Source organism: Peromyscus leucopus, chromosome 8a (assembly GCF_004664715.2).
Source record: "Peromyscus leucopus breed LL Stock chromosome 8a, UCI_PerLeu_2.1, whole genome shotgun sequence".
NCBI lineage: Eukaryota > Metazoa > Chordata > Mammalia > Rodentia > Cricetidae > Peromyscus > Peromyscus leucopus.
Genome location: NC_051085.1, coordinates 14,860,825 through 14,885,992, shown reverse-complemented (window position 1 = coordinate 14,885,992; position 25,168 = coordinate 14,860,825). Strand labels below are relative to the sequence as shown.

Here is a 25,168-nt window from a genome sequence, read left to right as displayed (position 1 = left end):
AGGAAACATAAGAATTGGTCTTTTGCTGGTTTCAGCATTAACTGATTATTCACTTTCTTCAGAAACAATACACTACCTCCATAAGTTGACTGCTCTGGTATTTGTGACTCTGAAGTTCTATTCACAGATGAGGATTCTAGGGAAACTGGTGGAAGAATTCCCAGGAGACATGATCAAGAATGTTCAGAGAGATGTAGCATCATAGCAGAAATCCTGAAATAATTTTATTATTCAATATGTAAAGTATTTTATCTGTTTAAAGAGTGACTAAGTCCTATGATATACTTTATCCTTTTTTGCCTTGAGACATTTTGGTGCTAAGTAATATGGAAAGTGGGAAAAGAAGATGCGAGGTGATAGCATTTTAACAAAGTCTAAATTATAAACATTGTACTCTAAGAATGGTGCTTTGTTGATAACTTGGATGTCTCTAGTCCTGTTCTGGTGGCCCTCAAAATAAATCAAGCTGAGGATCTCTTGAATACAGAGGGTACCTGCAAAAATAGATAACAATCTTGCTTTCAATCCTGAGGTAGTATTAAATAATAAACAGCTATGTTAATACCATCCATCTTCAAGCCACTGGGGCTTTTTTTTAATTATTCCATGTATGCCAATGAGCCAGTGTAGTATTTGTTTGATTTTTATTTTTATTTGGCAATAATATCAGAAAAGATTAAATCAGGGCTCTGAATCCCTTTTTAATTGTACAGTTGTTTTGTTCTTATTTCTTGATAATGATTGTTGAAATTATTCCTATTCTTTGTATTCTATGTCCCATGGGAAATCTTTTATGATGTAGTATTTTAAACTTCTCATTCATGGATATTATTTTTAGATATTAATGGGTACACTCTTATTATACCACACATGTGCACACTGTGCTAAAATCACACCAGGGCGAGTAGCATTAACTTCTTACTAACTTTTTTTTTCTGTTTGGAGCCGTATGGCTCATTCTTCTTGGTCTGGTATTCATGAGTGTATGCCTGGTGCATGTGTGTGTGTATGTGCTGTGCATGTGTATATGAGAGAGAGATTTGTGCATATACATGACAATATGTGAGTGCAGGCTGGTGTATGTGTGGTGGTCAGAGTACAATTGCCTTCAATCTTGGTTGAGATATGTTCATTTTCTGAGTATGTAGTCCAGCTGGTTCATGAACATCTGGGGATTCTCCTGTCTCTGTCTACCACCTCAGCATTGGAAGGTCAAGATTATAGACACACATGACCACATCTGGCCTACAAGAGTTTAAGTGATTCCATCTCAGGTCCTCAGGCTTGCAAGGCCAAGACACATATTTTGCACATTGAGCCATCACCTCTGCCTTGAAAAGAATTTTATAGCCAAACCACGTGCAATCCCATTGTCTGTAGTGTTCAGCAAGAGCCACACATAAACTAACTTTTAAAACGGTATGGTGTTGGTGCATGTACCTTAAACTGTGTTAAGTAGGGCTCAGTTCCCGTGGAATATATTTTAAAGTAAATGACATGTGGTGGAAAATTCATCTGAAATTATGAAGCATTTGCGTTTACAAAACAGTATTTCAGACCCTGTGTCACCTCTGTCCACCAACAGAACAAGTCAATGTGGAGAGAGTGTATGCTCAAGCTGGGACAAACGAAAGGGCGGGTGGGTAGCAGCACATGGCACAGATGCATGACACCGCGGGGCGGAGGCTGGGCAGAAGGAGCTTGGAAGTTCTGCGGGACTCACTTGGAGCTGGGAGCATAGGGAGTAGTCGAGGCTACAGGCCATGGGGCTCAGCCCCACGTTGGGTGCCAGATAATGCGAGAAATCCACAGAGTCTGCTTAAAGGGTGAAGGAATTTATTAGGGGAGAAAACTCACTACAGCACAGGAGATTTATTGTAGGGTCCTGGAAAGCTGAGTACAGTCCAAAGCTGTTCTGCTGCTGAGATGGCCCACACCATCTAGCCCATGAGCAAGGAAAGTATTTGTTCAGAGCTTATGATTTCACTTCTGACTGAAGGGAGTAATTGGTGAAGACTAGCATCCCAACAACTGTTAATTGACTCTGGTAAGTATATATTTGGATGGTTGGAATCTAAGGGTGTACTCTCTGGGTAAGAATTCTACATTCATCTGAAGGGCACCTCCTGTCCTGGCACTTCTTGCTCCTTGTTCACTGTGGGTTATTCCTTTTCTCTTCATTCTGGATGTGCTTTATCTTCTCTTTATTCCTTCCTGGATGATAATTCCTTTACTCTCTGGAATGGAATACTTCTTCCTGTCTTCCATTGGCATTTCTCTAACCCTCCTATTGGAACCTCATTTTTCCATGGGAACATCATTGCACCTGGAACCCATTGCTCAATTCCCATTTATTACATTGCCACCAACTCTCTTTCTTGTTAACATTATTCTGCTTAGGAACTTTGATGGCCTTGAGAAAATATAATCCCATTTATCAGTCTCTTCCAATATATTTCTCCTATTTCCACTCCTGTTTCTACCTCTCATTTCTGGGGTTCTTTTCTTAGACTCCTTTTCTTTACCCACCCACCTTCCCACTCCCTTCCTCCCTTCCTTCCTTCCTCCTCCCTATCTTTCCTTCCTTCCTTCCTTCCTTCCTTCCTTCCTTCCTTCTTTCTTTCTTTCTTTCTTTCTTTCTTTCTTTCTTTCTTTCTTTCTTTCCTTCTTTCCTTCTTTCTTTCATTCTTTTTCTTTCTTGGGACTGAGTTAAAGAACTCTTTCACTCAGTGACACTCCCAGACAATCTTTAATGCCCATGTATGTCCCCCTTCAAACCTCTACCATATTTATATCTACTATTTATTTATCTATATTTATTTCTACCATCCCCCAGACTTCCCTAGCATTTCAGTCATCTGAATTTTGGCTCCCCTGCCCTTCATCACAGGTGTGAATTGAACACAGCTCTCTCTACAGCCAACAAACCGTGGCTAAAGAAACTGCTACCCGTGATTAAGAATAGAAGATATTATGGTTGGGTTTAACATCAATGTGCAATAAATCAGAATATCTAAGTAGACAGCCTCCCCTAAATAAGTGTCCTGCCTTGGTTGGTGTGGAAAGACCCTCCCCAGTTGTTGGACCTGCTGATAGTAGTCCAGATAAAGGGTATAGCAGAAGGGAGAGATTTCCTCCGTTTGTTCTCTTGTCCTTCCCTCTCCCACCCTGGGGATTTGCCCTGTTGCTGCTGCTGCTGCTGTTGACCCCTCCCTGATGTCGGAACCAGTGTTTTCAAGCCTTTGTTGTAGAATAGGGACCAGCAGGTCTCCAGGGACCTTCCAGGCTTCTACCGGCTGATAGGGAGTGTTGAGGCACCCAGCCTTGTGGTTGAACAACTAATGGTTGTCACCTGACTCCTCATGCCTAGTGAGAGCCGTTGTGGAAATACACTGGCTGCTCAGGTACACATCCTCAAGGACATAGTGACTGCTGTGTGCTCAGCTCTTAGGTGTGAGACTGTTGTTGTTACTATTTTAAAACTGAGTTAATAAATTCACATGCATCTAATTCACTAGGACAGACTTTGGAGACATTTAAGTCTGTCCTAGATATTTCCCCAGTCACTAGCTTAAAATTTAGTTCACAGTATCAATTACATTATATGTAAGGGTGAAAGAAAATCTTAAGTGCATTATCCACAAATGTTGGTAAAAATAGTAATAACGATTCATTGTATATAAGTATAAAGTCATCAAACAACAAAAATAATCAACTAAAAGTTTAGATCTGTTAAAGTAGGGAATACATCTTCTTCCCTCTTTTCCAGTTCTTGTCAATTCTGATTTTTATTCAATGCTTGGTTATAATTTTCCAAATTAAAAATTCTAATATCCCCCTCCTGATTTCTTGAATCAGCAAAAGTTCAAGATTCATTGTGTGAATCTTTTTGATACAAAAAATTTAATTTTTATTTCCATTGGTGTTGTGTCCACACTTATGTCTGTATAGAGTGTTTGATCACATGGACTGGAGTTATAGATAATTGTGAGCTGCCATGTCGGTGCTGGGAATTTAACCAGAGTCTTCTACAGGCTGAGCCATTTCTCCAGAGTTCTTGATCCAAAATTTCATCATGGAAGATGAAGAAAAATTGTCCACTACAGAGAACTCTCTGCAGTGATTTTCCTACATCACAAAGCACCATGTTTTATGCTTTTAGTGCACAGTACCAATGCTAACTAGAACCAAACTAATTTAATTTTGAAATTTGAAATCATTCATTAAACTTAATGCAATTTATCCAGGCCTAGTTTACTCATTTTGTTCCTTATTAAAGTTTGGCGTTTAATGATTAAGATACAGAACATATCAATATTGATATAAAATTAGGCCTTCTGCTTAATTGACTTTTATGTTTCTTTTATACTAACATTAGAATTCTATTCTTCATTTACATCCCAGACAAACTTCAAGGGAAAATTTTTCATGTTCCTCTTGAATATCATGTCAAATCTTTCATTCTGCTGCACAGTTAAATGATATTTCCAGTCTCCAATGGTACCTAGTGGGATAAGCACAGGGACAGGCACATAGGTGAGTAAATGAAACTATCAAAGCAAAGGTCACTCTGAGCAACTTCAGTATCTTCTCCAACCCATGCAAAGTCAATGTGAGTCCTCTGTGGAGTTTAATACCTCACCTTTCTTTATGGAAGACTGAGCAGTGAAAGAAACCTATGCAATAACACAACAAATACATTAGGTCACTGTCCCTTGCATTATCTAACCAGTCATAACCAATCTTTAGCAGAAAACAAAAACCCTAACAAATATAAATACATGAGAAATATTAATTGATACAATGCAGCATATATCCCAAGGTTGTAGCTGCATATGCTCATGTTTCAGTCTTCCATTTTATCTCACTGGTCTATATGTCTATTTTATGTCAGTACCACAGTGATTTTATTATTATAGCTTTATAATGTATTTTAAAATCTAAAGTGGAAATCCCTACAATATTATTCTTTTTGGTCATGCTTGCTTTGACTATCCAAGGTATTTTATAATTTCATATGAATTTTGGGTTGGCCTTTTTTATATTTCTGGGAAGAATGTTGTGGATATTTTGATTGGAGTTGCACTGTATCTATAAATTCCTTTTGGTAAGATAGTCATTTTCTTTATCTATCTTAAATCTCCCAATTCGTGAACATGGGAGGTCTTTCCAGTTTCTAATGTCTTCCTAAAATTTATTCACAGATTTAAGCTTTTCATTGCAGAGGTCTTTCACCTTCTTAGTGGGGTTTATTCGAGGATATTTTATTGCCTTTGACGCTCTTGTAAGTGGGATTATGTCCATCATGTCTTTCTTAACATGTATGTTGTTGATGTGTAGAAAGGCTACATATTTTTGTAAAGTTGGTTCCATATATTCAGAACTCTGCTGAAATTATTGGTTGTTTCTACACGGTTTTTGTTGGAATTTTAGGATTCTTTTATGTATAATATCATATCATATTCAAATAGGGATAATTTGGCTTCTTCTTTTCCTGCTTGTATCTCTTGAATTTCCTTCTCTTGCCTTGTGCTAGTGCTTCAGTCGCTTTGTTAAAAAGAGAAGTGGACACAGTGGACAGTCCTGTCTCATTCCTGGTTTTCATGAGACAGCTTTAAGGTTTTCTCAATTCAGGATAATATCGGCTGTACATTTGTCATAGATAGTCTTTATTATGTGAAGGTGTGTTCCCTCCACTCCGAGTCTCTCTAGAACTGATATCATAAAAGTATGTTAGATTTTGTCAAAGGCTTTTTCTGCATCTTTTGTGATAATCATGTGATTATTGTCTCTAGGTACATTTATATGGTTCATTACATTTATGGACTTACATATGTTGAGTCAGCTCCACATTGCTGGGATAAAGCTAACTACTTAAGGCTTGTAAGGTCATGAATTTTATTTTATTTTTTATTTTTTACTTTTTTTTGAGACAGGGCTTCTTTATGTAATGCTGGCTGTCCTGGAACTTGCTTTGTAGAGCAGGCTGGCTTTAATCTTAGAGATTGGCCTCCATGTGCCTCCAAAGTGCTGGGATTAAAGGCATGTGACGCCACACCCCAGAAAGGTCATGATTTTTAGAAAAGAACCTACTACCACCAGTTTAAAAGACAAGAACGATTCCTAGCTGCATTCTAAAACATATCCCTATACCACAGATAAGTGTAGCTTATCATCAAAGAAATTTCTCTTTAAAACAAACAGAAACCATTACAGAAAACCATAACAATTCATAATGCAGCTGCCAATGGCTTCTGCAGAGTTCAGCACCAAGGAACACACCTAAAACAGGAATCCTGAACCTAAGACTCAGGGAACATTGTGGAGGAGGGGGCAGAAAGATCTTAAGAGTGATACTGTGCCTCCTAGAAGTGACAGAGATGCTATACCCCATGATATCTGAAGAACATAGCTGCCTAAGCAGGACCTGAACAATGATAATGTCAATGGGCACGCTAACAAGGAAGGAGGAACTTTCAAGGGTTCCACCCCTAGACACTGAAGAAGAGGCAACTAGTGAGTGCTGAGAGAAGGAGAATTGACCATTCAAGGATGAGCCCACTAACTGGTTAACCAATACGAAGTGGTTAGCCCTGAAACCATACACCACACGACTCTGGACTCTTGCTAGAAGAAGTCAGCAGGTTGTGTTTATGTACTTATGCATTGACATATGTAACACTAAGAATCAAAACAAGGCTGTCAGTTTAAGAGGGAGAGAGGAGAGCACATGGGAGAGGCAGGAGGGAAGGCGCACGCCAAGGGTTACAAGGGCAGGGAAGGAGGCAAATGATACAATGTTTTAATTAAAATTTCTAATAAAAATTAAAGAGTATGTAAAGACCAGAAAAAAATGTAATTGCATAGTGCCACAATTAGAGGACTTTTACAAAAATTATTTTGTTATTTACCCCAAATGTGTGCTTCATGTGTGTGTGTGAGAGAGAGACATACATACGATTCAAACTTGTCAATTCCTCAATTTTCATTGTAAAATTAAATCCAAAGACTTTCAATTAATGATGCTAAGGTCACAGAGGGCAACGCTGTCGCCACTGTTACATTCTACAGTGCACATATTTACAACCACCATTACAGCCTTTTAAAATGGAAACAAGCACATGATATTTTCTGCTAGAACATGTGATTATACAAACTGTTTTCCTTGCATTTGAAGGACAGCAAACTAGCATTGGTATGAAACTTGATGAGCATTGGTCTAGTTGGAGAATAAGAAGTAAAGAGATGTTAAATGGGAGAAGAGAAAAAAAGGAACATTTTTGTAAATTATCAAAATCTACATCAATTTCAATAAAACATTTAAAAATTATTTACAGCCAATGTCCATCATTATAATGGTAAGCGATGAATTATCGAAAAGTAATCAAAACACACGTCAAATTACATTATGGAATGTTACACTAAATGATATAATAAATTAAAATTTTGACTTAGGAGGTTAAAGAGTATCAGTTTAGGGGAGGCCATTCTTTCTTGACAGCTGCTGACACACGATTAGGTCACAATACCTGCGTACGGTTGTCCATGCCTGTGTCCCCACCATGTGGGAAGTAGAGGCAATGCTAGGAGTTAGAGGTAACCCTCAGTTACACATAGCAAGTTCAAAACCAGCCTGAGTCACATGCATGAGGCCATGTGTCAAAAGTGAAAATAAAATCTCAGTTGGTTGATACAAAAGCGAATCACAGAAGACAGAACTGGAATTACTGTAATGAAGGAGGGTGGCACACAAGGATGGGGCAATTCAACCTCCTTCACTCCAGATATACAGCAGGATATATTTTATAATATCCTGAAGGAAATAAACAGAAGTAAAATCAAAATTCTTCTGGACTAATCCAAACGTGATGCCTCAAGTCTATTCCCAGCACTTGCAAGCAAGAGGCAGGAGGAAACCAAGTTCTAGGCCAGTCTGAGCTACACAGTGTCTGTGATCCAGCCTGGACCACGTAGCATGACTGTCTTTCAAAATAAATAAAATCACCCAGTTTAGAACTGTTTCCTCTAAAATATCCATTGCCTAGGTCAAGACTGCGGACATGCTTTCAAAGAGTTGAGTCATATGAGCTCTAAAGAAGGAAAGCCACACTTGTAAAACTATCATGTTTTTTACTAAAATACCATTAAATTTCTGGAGAAACTATTAGTTCAGTGTCCATTAAGATTTATTATGTTCTCTAGGTTCCCAGTACCCTTATCACCTGAAGAAACACATTGGAAGCACAGTACTTTTGCTCCAAGGAAGAGATTCGGGGGAGTCTCAGTACTTTTATTACTACAAATAAAGGTGTTTCTCACCTTTGCGCAAGAAATAGCCTTTGTTTCTCTCCCCGATTTCATTTTTTATAATATTATCATAATTTGCTCGTGGGTCAGATTTCATGTTCTGAAATGTAGCTTGTCTCACAACAGCATCCACATCTTCTTTACTCAGTTTTTTCTCCAGAAAACTGCAGATTTTAAGCACTGAGTTCCTGAGGTCCTAGAGAAGTCATGGGTTGAGAAATTAATGACTTTATGATGGAGGTGTGAGTTTCAGCCAACCATATCACATGAACACTAAAATTCCCTCCTGGACAGCAAAGATGGCTGAACAAAAGCAAAGGGGAAAATAAATTAATATGATTATTTCAATTGATAATAGAAAAAACTTTCTGTAAAACATAGCACATAGCAGTAGAAAGTATTTCAAATCAAAAGGCTGCATGTAAAGACATATAATCAATCTTAGTAGTAGATATACATATAAAGACTTTCAGGTGGTGTTGGAATCACTCAAACATTCTAACCTCTCTTTACTACAACACTGATAATAAATAAAGAACAGAACAATTGGGCAATAAAAGGTAAAGGAGATTGTAATCTAGAAGCATACTAAGTAGATCATGTGGTTTCCAGTGCAGAAAATGCTAACAAATACCAATGCCGTTTTACAATGGTGTAGTGTACAAAATAAAAACCACACAAATACCAGGTGAATTTCTATACATTTATAAGGAAACTGCATCAACAACACTAAAAATCTTAGCATTAAAGTTAAGAAAGGCAGTGAGACTAGCCTATTGAAATATCCAGCCATTACTGAAAAAATACAAGATAACAAACAGACAATTGTCTAATATATAAGAATTACAAAAACAGTAACTTTAAGGTAACATCCAAAACAATCTGCATTCAGTGAAGTTCTTAAGATCTCAATTAAAAAAAATAGAAAAACCCATTGCAAAATTTATTTGAAAAGATACTAAATGGGTAAATAACCTTGAAAGAAGTGGTTAAGTTTGCAGTATTCATACTTTGCAGATTTCAAAAGTTAGTAAAAAATCATGGAACCCAAAAATGCTGTAGTCATTCTATAAATAGAGAATGTGACACAAATTCTTTTTCTAGAACTCCATTAATCATTTTAATCGACTGTCATAATTTGTATAAATGACTATGCATTAAATTACTGTTACTTGAAACAAAATGTTTGATAAAAATATATATACTAAAATTTTAAATATGAAATTGTGACTTCCATTTTTATGAGAAAAAAAAAAAACAATGGACAAAAAAAATCCAGATAGACCCTGAGAAAATATTGGTAGCTGATTTCAACACCTCATTTTCAATTCTAAATAGGCCATCCAAATTAAAAATCAACATAGAAAACTCAGTTAAATTTCATTACAGATTAAAAAGATATAACAACTATTTACAGAACACTTTATCTATATTTATCTGATTTCTATTGTGATAAAACACTGACCAAAACAATGTGGGAAGAAAAGGAATTATTTCACCTTGGAGGTGATAGTCCATCATCAAGAGAAGTCAGGAACTGAAGGCAGGAACTGAGGTAGATTGTTGGGAATGCTCCCTACTGACTTGCTCCTCATGGCATTCTCACTCAGCTTTCATTTCTTTATCTTTCTTTCATGTGAAAGGAACTTATGTGGCCCATACAATAACTACATCATAGTTAGTAACTTACTTCTACAAATAGCTTCACTGTGCAATGACCATGAAGTGACTTGAAGAAATGGAAAGCACATTAGACAGAAATAGAATCAGATTACCTGAAAACTTTAACTATAACTCTGGCTATTAATTCAAGGAGACAAAATTAAAAATTATCCAAAAACCTAGACTCTGACTGAGAATGTAGATTAAAAGGAGAACATTTGTATGGCATGCATGAGACTCCAGTTTCAATTACCAGCATAGAAACAAACAAAACCAAGATACTCAAAATAATGTATCAGAATTGATATTGAGTGCAAGAGCATTTACCATGAATAACAGTGTAGATCTTACGCAATTAAAAATAGACCCACAAGGGGGCAGTGATGGCACACACCTTTAACCTCAGCACTTGAGATGCAAAGGCAGAAGGATCTCTTTGAGTTTGAGGCCAGCCTGGTCTGCAGAGGGTGATCCAGGACAGGCACCAAAACTACACAGAGAAACCCTGTCTTGGAAAAAAAAAAAAAAAGACCCACAATATAACACAATGACAACATTCCTTGTTGTATTCCAATGAAAATAAAGTCAGCATTCCAAAACCTAACTGGCATCCAATGTTGTTGCATTCTTCTCCCTAGTCAAAGCATGGAATGTGCCTAGATGCCAATCAATGTATAAAAGAATAAAAAAAAACACTATAAATACAAAAATAGAGTATTATTTAGACACAAAGTATAGTCGAAAGATTTCCTGTCACTTGCCTGGTCTGTGGTCGGGACAAATCTCTCACCCACAGTCCCATAGCCTTTTATAAAATAATCACACAGAGGCTTAATATTATTTATAACTGCTTGGCCATTAGCTCAGGCTTATTACTGATTAGCTCTTACACTTATATTAACCCATAATTCTTATTTATGTTTAGCAACATGCCTTGGTACCTTTTCTCAGTTCTGCCTGGTCATCTTGCTTCCTCTGTGTCTGGCTGGTGACTCCTGACTCTGCCCTTCCTCTTCCCAGAATTCTCCTTGTCTCCTCGCCCCACCTTTACTTATTGACTGGCTACTGGCCAATCAGTGTTTTATTAAACCAGTGTACAAGAGCCAGGTTTCAAACAGCCAACTCATGCAATGAGCACAGGACCTTGTACACTGCCAGATGCTCCCAAACAGATCAAGCCAATCAACTGTTTCACCTATTCAGAGGGCCTGATCCAGTTGGGGGCCCCTCAGCCTTTGGTTCATAGTTCATGTGTTTCCATTCATTTGGCTATTTGTCCCTGTGCTTTATCCAACCTTGGTTTCTGGGCTTATGCAGGGACACTTGGCTCAGTCTGGGAGGAGGGGACTGGACCTGCCTGGACTGAGTCTACCAGGTTGATCTCAGTCTCGGGGAGGCTTTGCCTGAAGGAGGTGAGAATGGGGGGTGCACTGGGGGGAAGGGGAGGGGGCAGGAGGGGGGAGAACAAGGGAATCCGTGTCTGATAATGTACAACTGAATGGTATTGTAAAATAAAATAAAAGGAAAAAAAAAAAGAGCATTATCCCACAGCATTTCCTCTTTTCTGTGTAATCGAGAAGGAATGTTTTAACTTTAACATAGTAAAGTTACATATAAAGAACAGTTATCAAGCAAGAATTACAGTTACAATATCTAGTCCATTAGTATTCAACTACAACAAAGAAAAGTAAAAATCTGTGTCGGTAATGGATGAACCTTAAAACATCAGATTAAGTGAAATCAAGCAATACAAAGAAATAGAAATCAAATCTCTCTCCTATGGAGATAAAAAAAAATGTAATGATCTTTCTGAAAGTCAAACTATGGTTATTAGGAATTGGTAAGAGTCCTGAGAAAACAATCGGTGGAGTAAGAGTGATTGGATAAGACCAATGCATGCTGTGTTCATGAATGTCAATGCCCCACTGGATCTACTAATACAAATAATTAAAGAGGGTTGATATAATTAAAGAGGGTTGATAATATTATTAAAAGATAAGTCTATTCTAGACAAATAAGGTTGTCTTATTGACACAGGTGGATACATTAGAAGGAATCACAAGAGATGACCACTGGGAAAAGAAAGCCTCGGGACAGACCAATCAATAAAGGAGAGGCTGGTTGACAGGAACCTCCTTCAATACTGAACCCAGGGAAAAGTGTGATATGAGGACATCTGGGAGTGTGTTGTTTAAACTCAGAGATGAGAAATAATTTTCAAAACATCTTTCTCATCTTACCTTCTTCATATCTTCATAGCTCAGGAACATAATATTGAAGTCATGTCTGTGTTCATACCAGCCTCTGATGTGGTCAAACCAACAGCTTCCTACCACTGAAGGGAAGATAAGTGAGTAACAAAGTCAAGACACTATACTTATTGAACAGCAAACTTTATTTGTTCTTTTCTGGTTTAGACTGCTCAGAAATCAAAATGAAGCCCCTCCAACTGGATGTCTACCTGACTATTTTAAAAGAGTTATTTTTGTGTAACAATTACACAAGGCTCATACCAACCTACCAACCTACCTATTTAGGGATGTAGCAAGACAGACATTGAGAAAGTCTTGGATCAGGGGCTGGAGGGACTGCTCAGTGGTAAAAGCACTGCGGCTCTTGCTGAGGACCCGGATGTGATTCTCTGCACCCACACGGGGGATCAGAAAACATATGTAAGGTCAAGTGTCTGAATTCAAAGTTATCCTTAAGGGATGTTCATATTTCTCCTCTCTCTGAAGTCATGTGTCTTCATTTCTCGTAGCCTCTCTCTGAATAAGAGTGTTTCCTTGCTACAATGAAGCAGAACCTGACTATAATTTTAGCAATGTGTGAGATCCTGATTCCACACCCCACAGCCTCTTTCACTAGTCAATTTTCCTCAGTAGTAGCATGTATAATTCCAGTTTCCCAACAAGTGTGTGCCATTGAGAGCACACACTCACCCTCACCTTCTGCTGCGTGACTCTTTCTATGCCATTAGCTAGAAAGAATGGATAAAATGTTTGCAAGTCTCTTGTTGTCTAGCCAAAGTACTTCCTAAATAATACAATGCTGCAAGCTGGTACCCCTCATATGGTGTGAACAACAGCAGGGTAATTATTGTGTATCAGATTATGTTGGTCCACTGCCCCCTCCATCTCTTAGATATATGTTCCCTACTTTGAGACGGCTTAAATATCATCTGTACTTTATAAACTAGTGAGAGGGAATAAACAAAGTTACCTTTTCCATCTAGAAATTTTTCCAGATAATGGTCTATGGTATCTGTAGCTTCTAAGGAAACCACCCAATTTGAAAAATGAAAAAACGAGATCAAAACATCTTTGGGATTTCTGTAAATGTAAAGAATCTGCAGAAAAAAAACATCGAGTTGCTTTAGTAATCCTTGGTTATTCTAATAAGTTCTGAACAATTATATAATAGTTCTTATCCAAATAAATCTTTATTTTCATCTAGGTAATATTTATGAAAATGCAGGTGATTATCAACTTTTTGTTTCATGTTATAAAAATTGAATACTTCCATTTAGATAGTTTTTCACATGTGTACAAGAACGCAGGTCATATCCTAGAAATATATTATTTGTAAAGTTGATAAATATGGTAAACATGTTTTCCATATAGTTTAATGCTATAGCAATTGATAGTCATTGAGTTTTTGAGCTACTTTATATATAGCACTGGAAATAAGTGGAAATATAAGAATGAACTATTATGTTGGTACAAGCATTAACAGCATGCACATGTAATTTAAAAAGACATTTTTTCTCTACTATTATAAATAATTAGCAAGTTTATTAAGAGTAGCAGGAAAACAAATGCATTTCTAGTCTTGAAACAAGGAAATATTTCTTAAATAAGGTATTGTTGTTATATTAGGCTTTTGTTTGTGTTTTGAGAAAGAACTTAAAGTTGGGTGGATAGGAATGTGGAGAGGATCTGAAAGGACCTGGGGGAGGGGAAGAATATGTTCAAAATATATTTAAATTTAAAATTGCTTTAAATGATAAAAACACAATAAAAAGGAAAACAAGTAAATAATGAATTTATATTTTAAAAAGTCAATATGTTTGATTATACTAAAATTAAGAATGGTACTAACCAATTTGAACCACAAAGTTCTAAAACAGGAGAAAGGCCACAAGTATAAGTCTATTAGTATGCAGAAGTGATGGAATTCATATCAGTAGGAAAATTACACTAAAGTTATAATAACGAAAAGCTGGACCAGGGGTAGAACCTTTCCACCGAATTATAATAGGTCCTGGTCAATAAATATCAGCATGTGTCATCTCATTATTGAGTCCAGATGGAAAACTTAAGACCATTGTGAGTGGGCGTTTGATAACTGCCACACTGGCAAACATTTAAGCCCAACGTGTCAAGTTACTAGAGGAAAAACAAGAAGTGATCCTTTGCTGGTTCCAGCAACAACTTCCGAAATACTACACCACCTCCATACGCGGACTACTCTGGTATTTGTGAGTCTGCTGTTCTATTCACATATGAGGATTCTACGGAGGCTGGTGGAAGGGTGACCAGGAGACACACTCAAGAATGTCCAGAGAGAGGTATCATCATAGCATAAATACCGAAATCATTTTGTTATCCAACACTTCAGATTTTTTTTTTTTTTTTTTTTGGTTTTTCGAGGCAGGGTTTCTCTGTGTAGCTTTGCGCCTTTCCTGGAACTCACTTGGTAGCCCAGGCTGGCCTTGAACTCACAGAGATCCGCCTGCCTCTGCCTCCCGAGTGCTCCTGCCGCTGGCCTTGAACTCACAGAGTGCCGCTGCCTCCCGCCCGGCCACTTCAGATATTTTAACTGTCCAAAAAGTGACTAAGCTCCATGACATACTTTAGCCTTTTTCTTCTTGAGACCTTTTGGTACTAAGTAATATGCGAGGTGGGAAGTAAAGATGCGTGGTGACGGCATTTTGACGTAGTCTAAATTGTGAATATTGTACTCAAAGAACGGTGCTCTGTCCACTGTTTGCACGTTTTCAGTCCTGTTTCGGTGGCCCTCAAAATAAATCAAGCTGAGGATCTGCTGAGTCCAGATGGTACCTGTGAAAATAGATAACAATCCTGTTTTCAATCTTGAGGTAGGTTTAAGTAATAACTATCTGTGGTAATACCATCCATCTTAAAGTGATTGATGCTTTTTTAATATTCCATGTATGCTAACACACAAGGATAGTTTTTATTTGATTTTTATCTATACTTAACAATAACATTAGAAAAGATAAAATCAAGGGTTCTGAGTTCCCTTTTTAATTGTATAGTTATTTTGTTCTGATTTCTTGATAGTGATTATTCAAATTATTCCTATAGCGTCTCTGTATTCTATATTCCATGAGAAGCCTCTTTGTAGTATTTCAAACTTCTAATTGGCAACTATTATTTGTAGATTAATGGGTACGTTCTTATAATACTGCACATGTTCACACTGTGCTAATATTACTTCTTGGGAGCCTTATGACTTATTTCTTCTTGATCTTCATAAATATAATTATCTAGGGTATTGGATGCCCTCTCACTGTGTGTTACAGGCAGTCCTGTTCTTCTCTGAGACTTTCTTAGAAGTTTGCTGTCACAGTTTTAGAAAACTTAACAAAATTGACATGCATTCAGTTCCTTCCTGTTTGTGCTTCTTAAGCCCAATGCTAGGTGTCCAAGTTCCCGTGAATAAATACAGTGTAGGGAAAGAAGAGGTCCAGGTTTCCGGTTTACTTACTGATTCTTGGGTTAGTAACCATTCAAGTAAGATAACAACAATGAAACTCTTTGGGAAATACTTACAAACACCCAACCCTATTTCCACTTCAAATGAGTGTGGGTGCGATCAAATGTAATGGTACTAGTGTTTGCCCTTATTTATTAATGATGACTCAAAATGATTTGCCCATGTAAATTTTGACATGAGCATTCACTCTCATTATTCTGAGGATGAGATTATGGTGAATTCCATCAAACTGTCCCTGCAATTTTGAAATGACCGTTCTGGAGAAGATATCGCAGACTCCAGAGGTGTAACAACTAAAGTGTCTGATCTCTTGCATGGCACATAACCATCCATAATCATGGTTCTAGCCTTCATCCAAGACCTCCAGGAGCAGCTAGCCATTCTCCAGGGAATGCCAGGTTATTTAAGGCACAAAACCAAGGGTGGGATAGGATGAAGATGCTTGGTTTACACTTTTCTCTCATGGCCATGATGAGGCCAGGTTGGCAATTGGCAGTATGGACCACAGCCAGGATACAGCTCCTGTTGCAGTGTGTAAATGTACATCTAGACAAATGGGTCCCAGGTCCATAAAAGGAAGAATCTCCTAAAATATCTCTGTAAACCTTGGTGTGGTTATACACTGGAAAAATAAAATTAATCTCCAAATAACTATTTTGTCTCACAAAAAAATACCTAAGAGGAGCTTCCAGAGCACAGGAATAGGTGAAGATTGGCCATGCTTGCTGTTGGCTGTACTGCTAACTGTAAAACAAAACAAAACACAAAACCCTCTATTTCTGACCAGTCTCTTACTACACATGTATTTATAAAAATGCAGCAGTTTAACTTGCTAGTGTATACCAAGATGAAGTGTTTTTCAGAACTTGACAATTAAGGTCTGGAGTCCAGGATCTACAGTAAAATGAGATGGTTATTCTCATAGTCGAAGTTCTGCGACACACGTAAACATTCCAGAAGTAGAAAGCAAGGCAGCACTTGAAGTGAACAGTGAAATTGATTTTGAAATTATATTTTTGTCTTTGCATGCTTGTACATGTGCCTGTGTGTGTTTGTAGTGCATGTCTGGTGATTTGTGTATATGATGCACATGTGGTGGGCAAGTGTGTGTGAGAGAAAGATTGATGAATGCACATGTTCATATGTGAGTGCAGGCACATGCATGTGTGGTGGTCAGAGTACAGTTGCCTTCAATCTTGGTTGAGATATGTTCCTTTTCTGAGTATGCAGTCCAGCCTGTTCATGAACATCTGGGGATTCTCCTGTCTCTGTCTCCCACCTCACTACTGGAAGGTCAAGATTATAGACACACGTTACCACATCTGGCCTACAAGAGTTTACGTGATCTCATCTCAGGTCCTCAGGCTTGCAAGGTCAAGACATGCACTTTGCACAATGAGCCATCACCTCTGCCTTGAAAAGACTTCTATGAACAAACCATGTACAATCCCATTGTCTGTAGTGTTTGGCAACAACCACACATGAACTAATTTTTAAAAGGGCATGTGAAATTTTAAGGAGGATGGATTTTGTTTGTTTGTTTGTTTTTCAAGACAGGGTTTCTCTGTGTAATTTTGGTGCCTGTCTTAGACCTCACTCTGTAGACCAGGCTGGCCTCGAACTCATAGAGATCCATCTGGCTCTGCCACCTGAGTGCTGGGATTAAAGGCATGTGCCACTGCCACCCAGCTTTTTTAAATTTTTTTATTTATTTTATTTTTTTTTTAAGATTTATTTCTTAAATTGTATCAACCACAGTAAAACCAAGACCTCCAAGTATTGACCCTGGAGACTCAGAGTCACCACTGAAATAGGATTTTCCTGTCCCCAGCAGGACACTACTGCTCCAATACTGCTCTGTACTGATGGACTTCACACCTCAAGAAAGTGTGTGTGTGTGTGTGTGCGCGCGCGCACACTGCTGAGTGCAAAAGCCTCTTAAATTGTATTAAGTAGACCTCAGTTCCTGTAGGACACTTTTAAAGGAGGTGATATATGATGGAAAATTCATCCTAAACGATGAAGCACTTGCATATTTGCACCCAGGAGAAATTTTTTCATACTGTGTCATCCCCCGTCCAACAGACCAAACAGGTCAGTGCTCCCCCGGTGTCTGCTCCTGGCTCTATGTGGCACATCTCATTATCATAACATTCCTACTTTCCACCAGAGTGCACACTGTGTTCTCTCTCCAATGGTGGCCTTCTCTCCCGCAGATTGGGGTCTCATTTAGATTTTTGTCTGCTCATAAATTGTTATGTAAGTGTAGGTTTGATGCTGCAGATGAGTTGACAGGAACCATGTTTCTTCACATAATACTAAAGCAAAGACAAGACATTAAAGCACATGCCCACTCCTGTCACTTACCAGATTTTGGATACGTGATTAGGAAGACATCATCATCTCTAATTTCGAAATCTTCCATCGTTTCTAAATGCTCAATGTTCACAAAACATTTCTCAAAATTATATCCCTTAAATTTAAATAAGTATTCACTTGTACTGTCCATGGTTATTCACCTAGAAGTAAATACATTGAATACATTTTGTGTGTCAAGTATTATACAGTACTGAGTAATAATTACTGGGAGGTCAGTATGTGCCAAGCACCATTTAAATATCTTATGTATATAAATATTTACTGTGAAAAACAAATTTCATAGATTATGTTATCTGAATTTCATAATACTTTAATGATGCTTTATTTTGCAAATCACCTCATGAAATACGAGGAATAGAAGAGTAAAATGTTAAATACATTTTCCTGTAATTCCATGTGAGAAGGATTATCACAATCCTAAATATACAGATGGAAAAATGGGGCCACAGAGATGTTTACCACATTATTCAAGGATGCCCAGCTAGCCACCCTCAAAGGATGTCATAACCAAAAATTGGGCACAGTCCACGCAGATAATCTAGAATATTTTGTGGGTTTTTTTTTTTAACCTGCATGTTTTAATTCTTACAAAAGTAAGAAATGCTCCAGGGTGATCTTTTGTATTTGATGTCGGGTTTGGATAATCTGCTCCCTCAAAATGAGGCTTCTGCAACTTATTTACTTAGTGGCTCTAGAAATGGGCAACATTTGTGTTTCTGCAAGTAACTTATAATTACAGTAACCTATAGTTATAGTTATAGTAACTTATAGTTGCAAGGTCTCCTATGAAACTTTTTGTGATTTTAATTTCCAAAGAATCTAATATTAGAACTGCAATTTAAGTCTAAATAATAAATGGACTAAAAAATATAAATCAAATAATCTCAAGATAAACCTGATCTTGTCAATGTCTGATCAGGCCATATATCTCCACTGAATCTGCCAGAGAACTCACTGAAGGTTAAGGTGGTCAGAGAATGCTCACTGTTCTGACAGTACCTTAGCACTAGTATGCTTCCCCATGCCAGTGGTTTATTTTTAAAAATTCTGTTCCCAAGAAATTCAATTTGATAAAATCTAAAAAAAAATAAAGCACCCACTAAATTGCATGTCAATAATCAACACTTAATTTGGTGTGTGGATGATCTGGGTGAAGCAAGCACTCACTATATAGTCTAGGCTGGCCCAGAACTCAGTATGTAGACCAGGCTAGCCTCAATGTGCATGGATGATATTGGCTGTATTGGGATTATCTTCATGTGGCTGACACCTGACAAATTTCTTTACAGACAGCTATCAGGTAGATAATCACTTAACTAGGCCATGACTTATAATGCCTGATTGGGAACCTCTTGCCTTGCAGGTTCCCTAACTGACAGCTCAAGTCCAAGCATCCGGACTATAGAGTGTTGGAAATAAAAAGGTTGTTCTAAAGGAACACACACAATTTCAATGGAGGTAGATGGCATTGGTATTGAAAAAGAAAACTTAGATTTATCCTCTGGAGTGTGCTGAAGAAAATGCACAGCACATCACACTGACCAATGGAGAGTCCATTCATAGAGACTGTTGCTGAAGTACAGAGGTGAGCCACAGCCACATTTCACCTAACACCCACAACACCTTCCACACACCATCTAAAGAGCCGCTATGTATTCCATCCTGACCATCCTGGATAGGATGCCAGAATGCTGCTGTGAGCACACAGGATGAAATTTTCACTTGTTCTTTATTGTGTTCAGTGACCCGCCTGGGCTGTCTTTTATGAGAAAGAGAAGGAGGGGGAGGCAGAGAGAGAGGGAGAAGAGGGACAATGGGAGAGAGACAGAAAATTTCATTCTCTAAAACAAGGAGAGGAAAGAGGGCATGAAGAAGGTTCACTATGGAAATAGACATCAGAAGTTTTTAGTGACAATAGGAAAAAATGATTATTCAATGAAAAAGCTATATTTTTGTATTTAACCCCAAGAAAAAGAGGAAAACAAAATTAATAAGAAAAAACTATTGAGACAAGGTCTTTTCATGTAGTCCTGGCAGCCTGGAACTCACTGTATAGGCCTCCAACTCACAGAGATCTACCTTCTTCTGCATCCAGAGTGCTGGGATTGAAGTCATGCACCACCATACCCAGACCATAAAAAGATAATTGTACATATATTATGCAGAAGAGAGGGAAAGCCTTGGTAGTCTCTAAATCTATTCCTTTCTACTTACAGTTTGCAGATCAATGGAAGGAGCAAAACCAGTTCTGATGGAATGTTAAGAAAAGCAGGAACTGATGGTTGCTGGGGTATAAATAGTCCCTGCCATATTTTTCTTGGCCAATTACAAGTGTTCTTGGAAAAGTAAAGTGAACTCAACCGGGACACATTGGGTAAGATTGTGCTGGTAACTAGGAAAATCTTATCAGATGTTCTTAGGAGAGTGAAATGTTACACATTAGGAGATTATAGTTAAATATTATAGAGATAGGGAAGAAAAATTTCACATTTACTAAATTATGAGGATTATTGTGCAAACAGCAAGTTATATTTGATACCTACAACTACAACTTGCTTGGATAAATTCTGGAACATGGTGGTGACCAAATCCTTTTAAGAATATCTGAGTGAGTAGTTTCAATTTTTCAGGACTTTATTACCCTTTCCTTTATCCCATTTGGTCCTGGTTATAGATTTTTCTGTTTGTTTTCATTTTTGTTGGTTTTTTTGTTTTGTTTTGTCCACTTGGCACATGATAGGCCATCTGTGAAAAGGGAACCTTGGTTGAGGCCTCATCAAAACTGCCTCTAGAGGAGTCTGTGTGGCATTTTCTTAGTTAATGATTGGTGTAAGCTGCTGAGCCCACTGTGGGAAGCACCACCCTTGGATAGATTGTGCTGGGTTGTACAAAAGAGCACACTAAGCAAGCCATGTAGAGTAAGCCAGTAAGCAGCAATCTTCCATAGATTCTGCCTCAGGTCCTGCCCCCAGGTTCCTGCCTAAAGTTCCTATTCCAACTTTCGTTCATGGTGGGGTATAAGTGGTAAAATAAAATAAACTCTTTCCTGCCCAAGTTGCTTTGGGTCATGATTTTATCACAGCAACAGAGAGAAAACTAAGTTACCATCTGTGCTGGCTAGTTTTATGTCAACTTGACACAAGCTAGAATTATCTGAAAGGAGGGAACCTCAATTGAGAAAATGCCTCCAAAACGTCAGGCTAGAAAGCATTTTCTTAATTAGTGGTTTATGGGGAGGCCATTGTGAGTCATGCCATCTCTGGACTGGTGGTCCTGTGTTATATAAGAAAGCAGGCTATGTAAGTCATGGAGAGCAAGCTAGCAAGCAGCACCTCTCCATGTTTCTGCACCAAATCCAGCCTCCCGGTTCCTGCTCTGTTTGAGTTCCTGTCTTGACTTCCATCCATGATGAACAGTGATGTGGATGTACAAGCCAAATAAACCCTGTCCTTCCCAAGTTCCTTTGGTCATGGTCAACAGCAACAGTAGCCCTGAGATGCCATCCTTCTCTTAACTGCACCTAATCTGTTTCCACCATTGCATAAAACAGATCCTACCAGTGAAGGTTCCAGTAGTTTTATAAAATCATTGTATATATTAATTTATTTTCCAGTGCCTTCTTAGTGATATCCTTCCAACCCTGTTCCTCTTCTTTGATGTAGATATTATCTGCCCTTGGCTTTCTACTTAATCTACAGTACTGGGCTTTTGTTCAAGATCTGTTCTTCTCCCATTTCTCAGCCTTTTGTTTCCCAATGCACTGCTGTTAGGTAATGATTCTCAGGTTCCCATAAACACAGAATTTGACTGTGGGAGAGATTCTTATTCTGTTCATTGTACAAATATTTCCTGGCAAGAGAATAGAACACAATCTAAGGGTAATTTAAACTTCTGACATTGAGCTTGTCCCATTTTACATAACACTTTAAACTAAGGAAATATTTGTAAAATAATCCAGGTCATGAGGCAAGCATACTATAAAATATGGATATCAATAGTAGAAAACTACTTACCAAAATAAACAGCTCAGCCAAGACTTTCTGGTCATGCTAATATGAATGTCATTGAACTGGATGCTTTCAGGGTCATAGATGTATGGAGCTTATGAACATGGAGAGGATGGGAGAGAGGGAGGCGTACACTTGGAACAGAATGCAAATAATCTATGATACTGTAATTGGTAGAAGGTACAACAAAATCCTCCTTTCACTCATGGGATTTTTACTAAAGTTTGAAAATATAAAGAGATGAATAGACTTAACCCAGTTCATGAGAAAATATTTGTAATAAATGCAAAAAGAAAAAAGAAAACCGGAGATTAATTTTTTATGAAGAATTTCTTCAAATGAGTAAAAAAAACCCAACCAACTCCATAAGAAGGAGCAAAAACTGTGACTACATAAATATACATAATCAATCTCAGTGAGTATTCAGATTTATGGTGATCTTTCTCTTTAAAATTCATTGGAATACAAATTAAAAATGCATCATAGACTGATTCTATAACTTGATTATTGTGAATAGCACATCAAGCACATGGATATGTGTTCAGATCTGTTCACCACAGGACAGTAAATGTACTTGCGAGGGCTCTTTGCCTTGGTCTGTGTTCTGTTACTATGTTACCGTTTTGTCCCATGTGTTTAAGGGGACTGGGTCCCCCTGACTGAACTGAGATAAGCAGGTGGCTCCTGCCAAGTGTGGCTTGCGTATGGCAAGAGAAGCCATCTGTTAGACGGGATACCACAAGTGAGGCCATCGTCTCAGTGCTGAAATACTGGTATTTGGTTGTCTGTTTAAGGGTTGTTTGTGTCTGTCTACTAACCTCCCTCATTTTCCTGGAAGAGAAGGAGAGCGAGGCGTGACGAGGGCTGCCTCCCTCTGTCTTGCTACCGGGCGCAGCACAGGTGGAGCTGGTCTTGGCCAGCAGGGGAAGTCTGGGGCCAGCCAGCAGCTTTCAGAGGGTGAGGGTACATGTTCTCGGTGCAGGCAGACAGGGACAGGAGCTACGGGCGAAGTGGCAGGGAATTTACTGTCTACAACTGACAAGCTGTGTGAAAGCTGAACAGAGAATCTGGGGTTAATTGTTAATTATTATAGTCAGGGGAGTTAACAAAATTCTTTTTCAGGAACACTGGCGGCCAAGGACACACTCTGTGCCCACTGTCCGTTCGTCGTCCCCCGTCCCCCCCCCCCCCCCCCTCCCCCCTGTCGTTGTCGTCCCCCCCCTTCCTTCCTAGGACAAGCTCTTCTTCACTGTGATAAGATCAAGGTCTCTTCTGCTAGCCAGCAGCTGCCCACTTTAACCCTTCTTTGTCCTGATACTTATTGAGAAAGGATGTTGAATGACCAGCCTGCATACTTTGAAAAGCTTTTACTTTAGAATAAAAGTCAAAAGTATATTATCTTTGGGGAAAAAATTAGGCTTTTGCCTCCACAGGAAAAGAAAAATACATGGAGTGTGGTCATTTGAGTTCAATGGATTACAAATACTTGTCATCATTTAAGAGAACTGATTACAAATTATTATTGGTTAAGATAAGAAAACCTGCTGCTAATCTCAAATGTTCACATTGATACAGGTTTTTATATATTAATGCAATTATAAGTTTTTTGTTATGATATATGCATATATATCTATGTTTCTATTCTTGTTTGAAATGTTATACCTATTTGATGTTCTAAACTGCTGGGAAGAAACCACAAGAAAATGGACTTTGATGGAAATTTGCATGTTGTCTAAAAAGCAAGAGAAGGTGAAAGACTGGAATAGTGAAATGAAAGGAAAAAAATGAATTTGTCTATGTCTGTCTGATCCAGAAGAGCAAACATAGAGAAAGGCCTGATCTAGAGGTACATGGAAGTTATAGACTGCCAGAGAGAACTAAGTATGTGAACTATGCTGAATTTGAAGGGAAATTGTAAGATATATTTGGGATTTAACCATATAATGTTAATTCTGGTTGGTTTTCTTCATTTTAAAAATAGCTGATTCTTCATTGCAAAATGTTTATGTTAAAAATGGAAATATGTACATGTATGTGTATATGAACACTCATGTGACTTAGGTTTAACTCTATATATGTGAATATAAGCTAGCTTTAATTCCGTACGGTATGAATGAAAGTTGGATCCAACTGTGTGTATGTGTGTTTGTAACTATTGTTTTATCTTAAACAGCAACCACACAGTCTTCCTCCATCTTGGCTGGTGACCTCATTGTGACGTGGGCAGCCACATGGCTGTCAATAATCTTTAACTGGGGTTATAGAATACCTCTCTTAGTCCTAATGAGCTCTCTATTCATTGTCTCTCCTTTTAGGCTAAGGAGGCAACAAGCCTCAAGTATTTTGGATTGGGATAGATTTCTATATAATAATTCATGTCACAAAAATAAGGTTTATAAAAGGTAGGATTGGGGCCGGGTGGTGGTGGCGGCGGCGGCGGCGGCGGCGGCGCACGCCTTTAATCCCAGCACTCGGGAGGCGGAGGTAGGCGATTCTGTGAGTTCGAGGCCAGCCTGGGTACGAGTGAGTTCCAGGAAAGGCGCAAAGCTACACAGAGAAACCCTGTCTCGAAAAACCAAAAAAAAAAAAAAAAAAAAAAAAAAAGATAGGATTGAAAAACAATGTTTATTTAATAAAATATTAAAACTGCACCGCAATGCACAAGAATGCACCTTGCTCTGGCAGGTAAACTTTGCAATTTAAGAGGCTCCCGGATGATAATGGCTTTTAAGGCATGAAGGGATCATGGGAAACAACTGAGGGTTGTGGACCTTAACAGTTTTATCAGGTGGTGGCCATGAGAAGCACCAGCCACAGGAAAATGGAATAGGCTTGATTCTAGAAGGAATTTTGGAAAGGAACAAAATGTAATAAATGTTCCATTTACTAAACAACAAATTGATTGGCTATTTCAAAATGATTCTTGAGCAATTGCTTTTGCTTAATTTGGGGGGTCAAATTGATAATCATTATCCTGCTGATAAATTATTACAGTTTGCTCAGATGCATTCTTTTATTTTTCCTAAAGTGGGTGATGAAACTTCTGTGAAAAATGTTGCTTTGGTTTTTAC

At 38.2% G+C, this 25,168-nt stretch overlaps 1 protein-coding gene across 1 annotated transcript; it reads right to left on the bottom strand.

Moving 5' to 3' along the window:
• Window positions 1-4,233: 4,233 nt before the first annotated feature.
• LOC114696863 (amine sulfotransferase-like) lies at window positions 4,234-20,372 on the bottom strand. Its single transcript, XM_037200328.1, has 7 exons — window positions 20,305-20,372; window positions 18,079-18,230; window positions 14,824-15,032; window positions 13,192-13,318; window positions 12,210-12,304; window positions 8,320-8,503; window positions 4,234-4,504 (listed from the first exon to the last, which is right to left on the bottom strand). Exons 2-7 carry the CDS (start codon window positions 18,218-18,220, stop codon window positions 4,383-4,385), a joined length of 879 nt encoding a protein of 292 aa, XP_037056223.1. The 5' UTR covers window positions 18,221-18,230; window positions 20,305-20,372; the 3' UTR covers window positions 4,234-4,382.
• Window positions 20,373-25,168: the final 4,796 nt, after the last annotated feature.